The sequence below is a fragment of the Phalangium opilio genome, unplaced genomic scaffold, assembly GCF_054372755.1.
Source record: "Phalangium opilio isolate 3A_F unplaced genomic scaffold, DU_Popi_V2 ptg000048l_1, whole genome shotgun sequence".
Classification (NCBI taxonomy): Eukaryota; Metazoa; Arthropoda; class Arachnida; order Opiliones; family Phalangiidae; genus Phalangium; species Phalangium opilio.
The window spans coordinates 2,978,008-2,990,505 of NW_028324170.1; the positions used below are offsets into that span (position 1 = coordinate 2,978,008).

The window sequence follows — 12,498 nt, forward strand, 5'->3', positions numbered from 1 at the left end:
CCATTCCCACCGAATTTTACCGCCATTCTTCGCTCTTTTCTTACCGAAGCGCGAGTTTGAGCGGTTGTGGAATTTCCGGCTACCCTCAAGTTTAAACAAAGTACGAAAACAATCGACATCTCGTTAGAGAAATCACTGGAAAATAAGCTGTGAGTGTTTAACGCATGTTAATATATTTATCGGTGTTATAATTAAACTAATTTGGATGGAAATTTAAGGGATTTTTTTTTTTCCGGCTTGAAAAATCGGTCTTTTTATTTCAATGGCGGCCTTCTACGCGTTATAGACAAAGAACCGGCGAAGGGCGTTGGTTTTTAAGCCTAACTTTTGCGTTTTTAGATCTTTTTGTTTTACTATGTTTATCTATTTAATTTGCGCTTAATTAACCCGCGAATCAACGCTTTAACGCAACTTCAATCTCATATTTTCATTGTTTTGATAAACAACAAATCCTTTTTCAAGGTTAAATTTCTCGCCAAATGCTAAATATAATTACACCCAATAAACTTTGAAAGGTACTACCCCGAAAATCCTCGATATTAAACTTACTGCTAGGCCTTACGAAATAAATGAAAAGTAATTTTGACATCAAACAAAGATGGTGGCAAATAGACAAGATGGCGGGCGCAATTTTTACGGAGATGCCCTCTTATCCCCCCCCCCACCTTGGCCCTAGTCATCCTCTCCCGCATTAAGCTCTGTTCGTATTAACTTTAATGCAAGCAAAGTGACACTCAACCTCCTTATCTCGTATAAAAAATAAAGTTTTTTTATCTTGGGATGAGTTCCAAGAATTTTGTTTCCCATGTTCCACTTAGAAGGGTCAAAAGTGGTGTAATCTGTACTGAGAAAAAAAACCTGCGCATGACCTTTGCATTATTGCTACATATATTACGTATTATTGATTTATAAATGAAAGCAGAATTTGACAATTTCTGAAAATCAAGTTTTGCGCTTAGTCGTTTTCTTCGTATTTCTTCTTATAGGTAACCCAAATCTACTACAGTTAAAACCATGAGTAATCATTCGGATGACGGAGATTGTACGTTTGTATTTAAATAGTTCAACACTTCTACTATTCTTCTATTAGTTAGAAAACCCCCAGAAATAAAGGCACAACTTGAGATTATATTTGTCTACCTTAGACTTGTCCGTGAATAGATAGATTAAACTCTTTGTAGACAAACCTCGTTAGATATGTTAAAAGCCATTTACAAATGGCAATAGGTTATTTAATAGCTCTTAATGTGGACCCCTAGCTAACTTGAAGAGTGTTTTTGAGTTGGACGCTAGGTAGCGTTAACCTGATGAGTATGCCTTTATAGATGGAGATCGTATGAAAAGCACCCGCATTTTTGTTGGCGGACTTGGCGATCACCTTGGAAAAGAAGATTTGGATAGAGAGTTTAGCAAATATGGCAAACTCAACAATATATGGGTGGCGCAGAACCCTCCGGGCTTCGCCTTCGTCGAATTCTGCAATACAGACGACGCCAACGAAGCCGTGAAAGAAATGAATGGCGTGACGATTAACGGGGCCAGATTACGCGTTGAAGTGTCCCGCGAACGCCGCCCTAGAGGAGGGGGTCGGGGAGGCAGAGGAGGTCGCGGTGACCGGGGTGGTGGATTCCGTAGTGATAGAGGAGGACCTAGAGGCGGTCGAGGTTTTAGCCGAGGAGGTCGAGGCGGTAGCGGAGGAGGAGGAGGTTTTAGAGGAAGTCGCGGCGGGGGAGGTTATGGGGGAGACAGACCCCGTTATGGCAGTAGCTACGATTCTGGCAGCGGAGGCGGCTCGGGCGGCAGTTGGGGAAGACGAGGCGGTATGGGTAGCGGTTCCCGCGGGGGTGGTGGCCGTTTTGAAGGCAACTCCCGAGACTTTTCGAGCGATCGTTCAGGTGGCTACGACAACATGGGAGGAGGATCTTTCGACTACAACAAGAGCTCCATGCCCAGCTACCGCAGTCGATCGCCTACTGGCATTTCCTCCAGATATTAAAAACAAACAACCCCTTCGAATAATGGACAACGTAAGATAATAACACGCAAAAACGTTTTAGCCAAAATAATATTCTTAACTAAAAAAAAAAGGAAACCCGTTTTTAACATCAATTTTTTGACTTATCAAACGAAAGATAACTTGCATTCTTTTATAAACGAAAAAAAAAAATGCGTGTCATCTCCTACATCATTAAGTTAAATAATTAACTTAACGCGCGGTTTTTGTGTTTAAAAATATATTTAAAAAACGATGATCTTGTCATCAGATCATTGCATGAACTTCTCGATCAGTCTAAAATCTCTCTCCACCCTCAACGACGAAATCCAGTCGCAAACATTACGTGTGAGACCAAAGATACCTCTCACAAAAAATAAACCCTTCAAACTGGGCCTATTTCGCTCTCACGTTTTTATCCCTTGCGTAAAGCTACTTCTACAATAAAATACCCCTAAACACTTAGCAAAAGACTGGCTCGAATATCGTCTTACCAATTCTCAATCGCACGTTAAAAAAAAAAGAAAAACAATATTACCGTATAAACTGGAATGGTAGTTCATGCAATTCTGACGTATATTATTATTCTGGGAGAAATATGAAATCACCCTGGTTTTTTTTTTTTAAATGAATGAAAATTGTAATTAGAGGATCGTTTAAAAATATTAACTTCGCCTCTGAATGTTTACTCTCTCTCTCTCCCTTCAAACATTTTAGTTTCAATGGCTGCGAACTGACAAATATTAAAATAAGAGATGCCAAAAAAAAATATAAAAAGATATCGCTAATGTCTAAAAGCAACCTCGCAACTGTCAGCTTTACAAATACTTTTTTTTTTTAATTTCATATCGAGAAAAAGTTCAACTACAAACGTTTAAACATTGTCTTCATTATATTTCATTCGTTTTTTTCTGTGAGATGTCGAAAAATGGAATTTATTAATAATTAATCTCCGTGCTTTAGAAGAAAAAAAAGTAAAGAAAAAATATAGAAAAATCAATTCACCATGTGTATAAATAATATTCATCACGTTTTTCATTTTTCAAAAAAAGAAAAAAAAACTTCAACAAAAACCCTTCATACTTTGTGACGAATAAAAATCTTAAAATACTTAGTGGTCCAAAAAAAATTATCAACGTCTCGACAAAATTATTTGTATTTGTTTAGTTTGAAAATTTGTTTATAGTTCAGGTTAGTTTAGCTCAGAATACGCAAGTTTTAGGCTACCGTTAAAGAGAGTGGAATAATTAGTTTTCGCTAATTTTATGAAGAGTTACACTATTTTGAGGTTGAGGCTATGTTTAATGATAGTGTAGACCAGAAAGAATTAATATCGACTAAAACATCGCCTACTACAGTTCTAGAGAGAGAAAGTTTAAAAACCAATTTGAAATGGCATTTTTTTGTCTACCATTCAATGCATTAACTACCATTCTTTGAACAGCCCACGCTTCAACCAAAACTGGAAAAGCGCACGCACTACTCGACACGGTGACCGACTACTGAACTAAAACGCCACGCTACCACACTTCGTTACCAACCCGAACCGACGATCTTCGAGCCAGTCGCTAAAAACGGTTAAACCAAAACGTTTTTTACAATATTATTATTCTACTCATTTTCAAATGTACTTTTCCCCGCACTCTGTTATTATCCATTACTTTGATCTCTCCATATAATAGAAGTACCAAAGCAGACCCTTCTACCGCGATAACTTCAAAACTCGATCATATGATTTTGCCTCTTTAAGACTTCCACCTTAAAATCTGCTTAAAACCTTCACGTCTATTTCCCAAAAACATACTTGCATGGTATATTAAATATCCCAAATTGATAAGTACAATTTTAAGCCACAGAAAACCCTACTTCATCAGGGTTCATGCAAACTTTAGGAAGTTGCTTCAACTAAAAATAAAACCCGAAAGGTTGGATGAACCCTTTAAACATGCCCAACATCATTCCATAAGTTCGTGCCATATTTCTTATGACCGCTAAATTTGCTCGTGTTTTGAGGGTGGTATAACTAAGTAGCAGGGTTCCTACGAAACTTGATAAATCTAGCGTTTGGGGTTTGGTCTATGAAACTATAACTGTCCTTTAAGCAATGCTAAATATGGGCCGAGCATGACCAAGTGGGCATTGATAAACACCTCGAAATGGTCAGGGATTATCAATATGAAAATTTAGTACGAAACCTGAACAGCTACGTGAAAGATAATAATTAAGTTTAAAAACCAACGCTTAGTTCGACAGTAAATACGGTTAGAATTGGTACCTTCTGCCTATTCTAACCTATGTTAGATATGAAAACGGTATTGTGTCAAATTGCCCCAATATCTTGTACCGACGGTGACAAAATAGGAGGGGCTTTAAACCTAGATAAATTATACCCGTGGTTAGAACGCGACCTAAACTAACCCGTAAGATTGAGGGTTAGGTTGTCCAATAGACCACTTCGATGTAATCGAGAGGGAAAGACAAGGGGGTGAAACTTTTACCTTCCGTCTCGGTTTTTGGCGCATGCGCTGTGTGGGCGTTTTTGTCTAGAGAGTGCGAGGAGACGGCCAGGGTTCGTACTCCCCCCCCCCCACCCGCCTTCTATGTTGCCTACCCCTTTTTTTTGCATCGAAATGGTTTACAAAGACTGCTTTGAAACAAAAGACCGAGGGGAAGCAAATTGATTTTTATTTCTGGGCCGGATTGTTTTGGTGGGGCGTCGTAAATGATAATATATATAATTTATCTTCCATTAAAGGTGGTTTCCTTGCGATTCAGTCAAGATAACAGTATCAAGGTCGCTGGAAAACACGTGGTACGGTAAGTTAAAAGTCGCGGTTGGTGTGTACTTGTTTGGAGAAATAATAAAGAGAAAATATTTACCCATAAAAGTATTGCGTTTCATTCTTGTGTTATCAAAACAAGTTGTAAATAAATAAAAGCATTCGAAATGTTGGCTTACCTTGTCCTTTACTATGAAAAGGATATGAGCTGCGTCATAAGGACATCAAGGAGAGAGATAATGTCCTTATGGCTGCGTTGATGACTCAAAACTTTATTCCGTTAAATCCTTTAGGCCAACCTATTTATTGAATGAACGAAAAAGGTTTTCATTTTAGGCTTTAAATAAATGCGAAAGATTGGCTTAGGTTCCATAATTTGACGTAGGCTTAGTTAAATTTGATACCCGCTTAAAACTGAAGTTTAAAAAGTTGCACGGAACAAATTAAACCTAGTTTTGAAATTTAAAACTTAAAAAATTAAACTTAAGGTTTCATTTGGGTTAACTCCGTTTTAATCAATATTAATGATAAAATTTGTATCAGAAATGCAGTAAATTAATTAAAAAATCCATTAAAGTTTCGCGTTTCATAATACGGTCAACTTGAAAATTGGGTCAATTACCATCAAAATCACGGACGGAAAAAATCTATAAAACGTCACGTGACACTAGATAGCGTCATTGGCAGTCGCTCGAGAAGTAGAGGCTCGAGTATGTTAATGTTATTTTTCTCTTTGGCCGGCAAACCTCGAGAGCATCTTCACTTCAGAAACACGTACCCTGAGCGCATATCGAGTTATTCAATCCCATCCAAAGAGGCGCGAGAGCGAAGGATGCGGAGAAGGGGAAAACTCCCCCAAATTCCGTTTTCTCAAATCCCCCGAGGAGGTTCGGGGCCCCCTTTTAAAGCAATTTTCAAACTAAAACTTTTCTTTTTCTCGTTGTATTACTTGGTTTCGAATTCGAAATTTCTCCCCAAGCCGTGAAACGTTTTTGCATTTAAATGAGAATGGGAACTCGAGTTAGGCTTAGATTACACCTCGGAGCTAAGTATATCACTCACAACCTAATAACGCGTAACACGTATCCCAAAAGTTTCATCAAATAAATTTAATATGTATTCGTTAAGCCTAATTGGAAAGATAGGATTATTTGAAAGGTATTAATTTTCTAGCGCCATTCAAACTTGAAATACCCTATGTTTAAAGCAATCGACGTTTCACGTTCACGTTTTTCGATCGCTAGGGTAGACTAAACCATCCTTGTTACGCGTACGTGTAGCTAACTACCTTATACAGGGTGTTTATGAAAATGCTGTCAGAAATAGACCATTTCGTTGTAGCTTTTTGGCGCCTGCGCTGTAGTCTTTTACATGTAGCATTAGAGTGCGCAGAGACAGATGGCAATGTATCAACCCCCTTGTACTTCACTATAGTGACTATACTGAGGGTTGCCTATCCCCTTTTTGCCTCGAAAAGGTCTATTAAGGCGGATGTTCTTTGGGCGCTTTAGAGTCGAAAATGTTCTACGATATTTTGCAATCCTGGTCACCGTTTTCAAATTACGTTTTCAGTGTTTTAGGGATGACCCCTTAATTAAATTAGAAATCATTGTCTTTCAGTTTCAAAATTAAAATTATGAGTTCATCTGTAAAAAATATTCCAATTTTAACTTGAAACGGCAAAATGGAGATAGAAATAACATTTTCAACTCAAAATAGCACATTGAACATCCCCTTAATTTCTGACATACGTTTTAGAAACACCCTGTATAATACCGAAATGAGAGACAATATAATTTATTCAAAATTCTGGCGTAAACAAAGTATCGTATGGTAGGCACTATCGTTTAAATTTTAATCTTCCTCGCTTTAAAAAATAAATAAATTTTGAAAATCAAATAAGCTCTTTGAATTTGATATTCAACGAACGACAAAAAGGAAAAATGTCATTTATCCTGCATGGAATAAATCCAAAGTTAAAAAGAAAAACACTTCTAACGAATTCAATTTCACGAAATTTCTAAACCCAAAAAAAAAAAAATAATAATCCAAAAATAGGATCTCATTTGAAAGAGAGAGAACAAGAAACTAGAGGAGGAAAGATGTGATGACATCAAGAAAAGAAGAAAAAAAATAAGAAATCAATTTTGTAAGAAATTTTAACAAGCGTTACGTTGCTTCTTTTTTTATCAAATTTATTTTCTTAAGCACGAACCACTTGTTAAACCTTTCTTAAAGGTCACTTATTATTTCTATAATTACTTCAGTTCTTCAGTTTTAATGAGGTTGGGGGTTTTGAAAATTTATTCGGTATATCCCAAAGCTATAGTAAAGGCGGAACACCATTATGTAATTTCCGCATTTTTTAAAGCAAATCTCGAGTATCGTTCACGCGCCCGTAACCATGGCAACGTAACTGTAATAATCACGTATTTTTCCGTGGTTAAGAGTAACGACTTACTACCTTTTTTTTTTCAATAAAACCTAATGGATTTTCTTACCATTATTATCATCTTCTAAATTCAACGAAGGGTTTTTATCCCAAGAGAATAAGTATTTGAATTTCAAATAAGAAAACTTTGGTATCGTAAATTTCGGTATTATTTATATAAGGGTCACTTAAAGAAGTTATACTAACTTCTCTCTTAAAGAGTTTCGTTATAGGAAATCGTAGCACTCAGCAGTTCTAGCTTCGTTAAGCCTAAAGCATAAGTTCATAAGATATGTTCCATAAGTTTGTCACTGGTTACAAACTGGAGCTTGTCATGAAGTGACGTAGGTAGGTCATAGATTCTCGTAAGGCGACGCCTGGTGAGGCGCTGTCTCAGGCTTAGTACACACTAAATAGGACGATGGACAGCAATAGTCAGTTCTCGCGTCGTTCTCGAACTAGCTCTCAGTAGGTCTCTACCATTACAAAGTGTAAGCAGCGTCATACTTATGAGACATATCTTATAAACTTACGCTAATCTGTTGCCCTATTTTTTACATCATATTACCATACCTCCTTGATGGTAAGATGGAGAAGTCTTACCAAGGTTCGTTAAGCCTAATCAGAATCTTGGGGGCGTCCATTAAGCCTAAAAAACAGTTAATAATACCGTTCATATTCCCTTTACATTAATATCCGATGTAGCGAAAAGATTGGAGCTCTCTTTTAAAAACCTATAAGCTCGTAAATTATTCCAATCCCAAAAGAAATAAAAATAATTCAACTTAACCTACGACCACAACAAAAGTCAAGGGGACCCATTTACATCCATTTTCTTAGTCCGGGGTTACACCAACCAATAATATAGCAAAAGAAACTGGCTCCCTTGGAAGTTCGACCTATAAACCTCCTAACCGTATTTTCCGAGGTGTTTAACACTGAGTCGTTTCGTAGTTGGGTCAAAGGTCATTTTTCAACGGCAGTTTTAGGCATAATAAAGGACATTTAAATGGCTCTGAAACGTGACCAAGTCGGATTTCGATATTACCAATTCCATCTGTATCTTACGGATATTTCAGGTCAAAGTTCATCCCATTCTCGATGATTTTAAATATTTTCTTTCTTAAATTTAATAACATTGACACGCTAAAGCTTATTTAGAATAAATTGGTATCAATACCAAGTCTTAAAGGATTAAATATTGTGTTAATTTTGGTGACGAGCCTCTCAGAGCCCCTCTATTCCCCCCTCCCTTCATATCGATCGTCCAGTAGGTCATCTTTCCTCTTGTGTAATAAATGGATGGACAAAAGTTGACCAACCATGGTCTGCCTCCGTGTAGGACTAGGGCTCTAGGAGAGACTCCTTATATCCCAAAAAATTGCTAGCCTAAGGCGAAAAATACCTCTACAAACTTGTTCAAAAAGCCAGGGGCTCAGCCTTCGACAAGAACTCATATAACAGGTGCTGATGACGCTGTTTTGACAAATAACGTATAAACCCGTTTTCTATGAGAAAATCCACCCCTTAAAGGATTCTGTCGATTTTTTCTGTAAAAATCAAAGCTTTTTTTTTATTTAAGGCTAGACTTAAGTTAATCTTATTTTCAAGGGCAGATTTACGTCACGTTGTGGTTGGGGAAAATTTAACGTCGACGACCATAAATCGGAAACCTTGCTAATCTAAATAGAATTAACTTTACAAAGAACATATATACGATCCGAGAACTTTTCCTGATATTTACAAGCCTTTAAAGTGATGTACACTGTGTTATGTAGGGGGGGGGGGGGCGTGTCAAGAACTAAATTTATAAATAGTAGTGTTAAAATTTCCCGGAGTAGTGATTGGGCAATCTCACGTGACTGAGAGCGTGGAACGACTCTTCAGATAGATTTATCGGAAACACCGATGCCCAGTGCACTGATAACGCCACGAAATTCAGGCATCTCATTTGAGGGAAAATAACCTTGATATAGACCCCGCCTCTACGAGTCCACTGCGAAAGTACGAAGTGACTCAAAACTCGAGATACGTTCTCAGTTTTAAATTGGGTTCTTGGACTTCAGCGATAAGAGTAACAGCTGTTGGGATTACCGAACTTGCGGAGAATATTATAACTATGCGTATCAAGATGATTTGTTAGCCATAAACGCGCTTCAAAATTTTGTTAATCAAAATAGTCTATTTAATAATATCCTAAGTAACGTAATAGCAATAAGTAAGCCACTTTACGACGTAACTGGGAGGGTTTTTACAATTATTAGAAATAGGCAAGATTTGAGGTTTCTTATTTCACGTAGTTATCTTGGAGTAAGATCCGTAGAAAAGGCGGGGGTTTTTTCCTCCTGAGAGACAGAGAGGATTCGAGATACACCGAGAAATAATTTAATATTGGTTTACGTGTTTCCCCGAGTAAGTAGTTTCAGGCGACATCCATAAATTTCTCGCGTTCCTTAAATATTTAAACACTCAATTCGCTGATCGGTTCTTCTTTCCGTTCAATTTAATCTTTTAATATCTTTAGTCGGGGGAGTAATCAAGAATCGCTCGTTTCTCGAGTTACGATTAATTATAAATTTATGGACAGTCCCTTAATGAAATTCAAGTATTCCTTAGACGAGCACAGTCCGGAGAGATCTGACACGACACTAACTGTACTTTTACTCTGGTCGGCATCTGTCTTTGATTATTTCTTTTCCGCCAAAATACAATTACTCTGTAAGTACAAACTAGGAATACTAACGAGAAATTTACAAGTAACAGGATTGCCAAAGGACACGTGATATGATCTTGGGGAATTTTTAAAAGGGTCGTAAATATCGGGAAGTTTCAAGGATTTTAGCAAAGATAAGAGTGTTTAATATTTCTTGGGTTTAAGAATATTGCAACGTTCATATGATTTCAAAACAATTTCCAAATTATGAGTTGACTCGTTAACAATGATTGACGGTCAATTTTTGGACTAAAAAGATCAGGGAAAATCATAGAAAATAGTCAGGGAAGGTCCGAGACTAGATGACGGGAAGACCAGGGAAAAATGTTTATCGGAGGTGGAAATCGAGGGCCTTTATGACGTCATTGTCTACGTCAAAGTAGCCCGGCGCTATGGAATCGTGCGGGTAATCGATAAAGGGGAAAGGCGAGAAAAGAGTGGCGCGCGGCGCGAGCCAAACTCTCTATTCTTCCTTTCATGCCTTTGGCAAAGAGCAAAACTGCAAGTACAGTCAACCGCTCGCGAGCGGTCAGGACGGGCAAATAATCATTTCGAAACATGACGCTGTTAAGTTAAGTAATTAAAATTAAATCAAGACTTAAATCGAATCAAATTCTTACTAGACGACCCCCGTTTTCAGTTTCGTTACTATCATAAAACGCCCACTTTTCGCGCAATATTGTCTCTTACCGTAAACGAAAATTCGAAACGATACCTTAAGCCTTTGCTTAATTGTATTCCCAAAGTAATTTAAGACATTATTTACGATACAAACAAACAAACACGATGGTCCGTCTGCTACGTTGGGAGATGGCCCTAACGACTCTCGTCTGCTTAGTTTCCTTGAAAAGTATCACCGCATCCGGAGCTTCTAATTACCCCGAAGTATTCACTAATTCATTTTACGTCAAGTTGAACGGCGATCATGGTAAACAAGTCGCCGATCAAGTTGCCAATAGAAATGGTTTCGTCAATTTAGGACCGGTAAGATTAATTTCATTTAATCATTTATTTCACCAAGTATCCGTTTTAATTCGTGGCTTGAAACGCGGCTTAATTACTCTTTGGAATGTCTACTTAATTAATAATTAAATTATTTAATCTTTAAATCAATCTTTATATCAATTTTTGTAGACCTATATCAAAAAAATACAACGGTAATTTTTGGGGTTTTCGCTTAATGGCAGGTGTATACGTTTAACGGTATTGAGGTCGAATTAAAAATCACGTTAACTGCTGGTAAAGTATCCATCGCGTGGTAGCGGAGAATTAGGACTTTATTAATATAACTTCCCGCCATTTTAAGGATAGGGGCTCCGTGCTTACTTAAACGAGGCCGGGAGAATAATATTAATTAGTTTTAGTGACACTAAAAATATATAAAACCATTTTCGAATTTTATGAATTTTTTCCTCTGCCCCTGTAAAACTAGAAACTGTTTTTCTGCCGCGCACAAAGCCAACATCTAGGCTGAAACCCCTTCGTGTTAATCCTATGGCCCCTGTAAATCATTAGCCCGCAGTACACCGGTGCTCACATCTGGTTTGTTTAGAATTCTTGTAGTTTTTTTTTTTTTTTCAATGCAGAACGAATTGGGATATAGAATCCTAATAAAATTTCCCGCTGTATATTATTTAATTACCTTATATCATTCCCAATTTGTGGTTTAGGTCACAAAAAATTACGTTTTTTTTATTAAGGCAGTAATAAAATAGAAGATGAATTAGGTTATTAAGCTGTAAAATGATATTTTCTCTCTACATTATTCTGTCTGAATTATCGAATCCCAAAACCAGAGTTCAGGTCAAACCATTTCTTTTTATTTTCGAGTCAAAGGTCATCTCGTCCCCTTCATTAATTTATAACTAATTTTATACATAATAATAAATAACTAATTTTTTAGTATCATGAGAACGAGTTGGGTTATCACATTTCTAAAAAGATTTGCCTTTTTCTTTTCATTTAACCGAAAGTTACGACGTATACCCAATAAGTCCCGCTATCTTTTTGGACTACCTTGGTTGGTATACACTTATTTCTACGGGTGGGGGCGCGAGTTCGTTGATTGGCGGGTACATGGGAAAGCTCTTTACACTAGAATCTAAATTTTTAGCTACATCCGGAATTACGCTTTTCTAAAAAAAGTCTCCTGCGATCGTAACATTAGCGATTCCGGACGACATTCTAGAGAGAGAGCGAGAGAGACGTCGCTGATTGGATCTATGAGCGGTAGAGAAGCCGTAAAATTGCTTAGTTGCCTTGTCGCAACAATTTATAACAAAGCGTCTAAAATCTCCAGGGAAATTTTATACCAAATAGCCGGATCGCTCATAAACTCCGAGGGAGGATGAATATTAGAGAAAGTAACGTCCTTAACGTTTAAAAATCTCCGTAACAACGCGACTCTGGTTATTACATATAAGATCCCCCAAGTATTTATCATTGTTTTGAAAGAGAATAAGTACCGCTATAGCGTTCTCAAGTATTACCAGAGTTAATTATTATGACTTCTAAATATAAAATGGCGTATAAGTTTAATTCTTAACCCGATCTTAAGTATTAACAGATCATTTTGGAGTCT

At 37.2% G+C, this 12,498-nt stretch overlaps 2 protein-coding genes and 1 long non-coding RNA gene across 3 annotated transcripts in view; 2 read left to right on the plus strand and 1 right to left on the minus strand.

The window, feature by feature from the left end:
* Nucleotides 1-8: 8 nt before the first annotated feature.
* On the plus strand, nucleotides 9-2,993 carry LOC149673709 (uncharacterized). Its single transcript, XM_089839413.1, has 3 exons — nucleotides 9-149; nucleotides 987-1,042; nucleotides 1,326-2,993. The coding sequence occupies exons 2-3, from the start codon at nucleotides 1,015-1,017 to the stop codon at nucleotides 1,994-1,996; spliced, it is 699 nt and encodes a 232-aa protein (XP_089695539.1). The 5' UTR covers nucleotides 9-149; nucleotides 987-1,014; the 3' UTR covers nucleotides 1,997-2,993.
* Nucleotides 2,898-12,498, minus strand: part of LOC149673710 (uncharacterized) — a 49,737-nt gene continuing 40,136 nt past the window's right edge. Inside the window, exon 3 of the long non-coding RNA XR_016366907.1 lies at nucleotides 2,898-5,072. This is a non-coding gene — a long non-coding RNA (uncharacterized LOC149673710). The remainder of the gene's footprint in view (nucleotides 5,073-12,498) is intronic.
* The window catches only part of amon (prohormone processing protease amontillado), a 43,143-nt gene continuing 40,805 nt past the window's right edge, over nucleotides 10,161-12,498 (plus strand). The window contains exon 1 of the mRNA XM_089839390.1: nucleotides 10,161-10,901. Within this exon, the coding sequence (XP_089695516.1) occupies nucleotides 10,704-10,901 (198 nt within the window). The 5' untranslated portion in view covers nucleotides 10,161-10,703. The remainder of the gene's footprint in view (nucleotides 10,902-12,498) is intronic.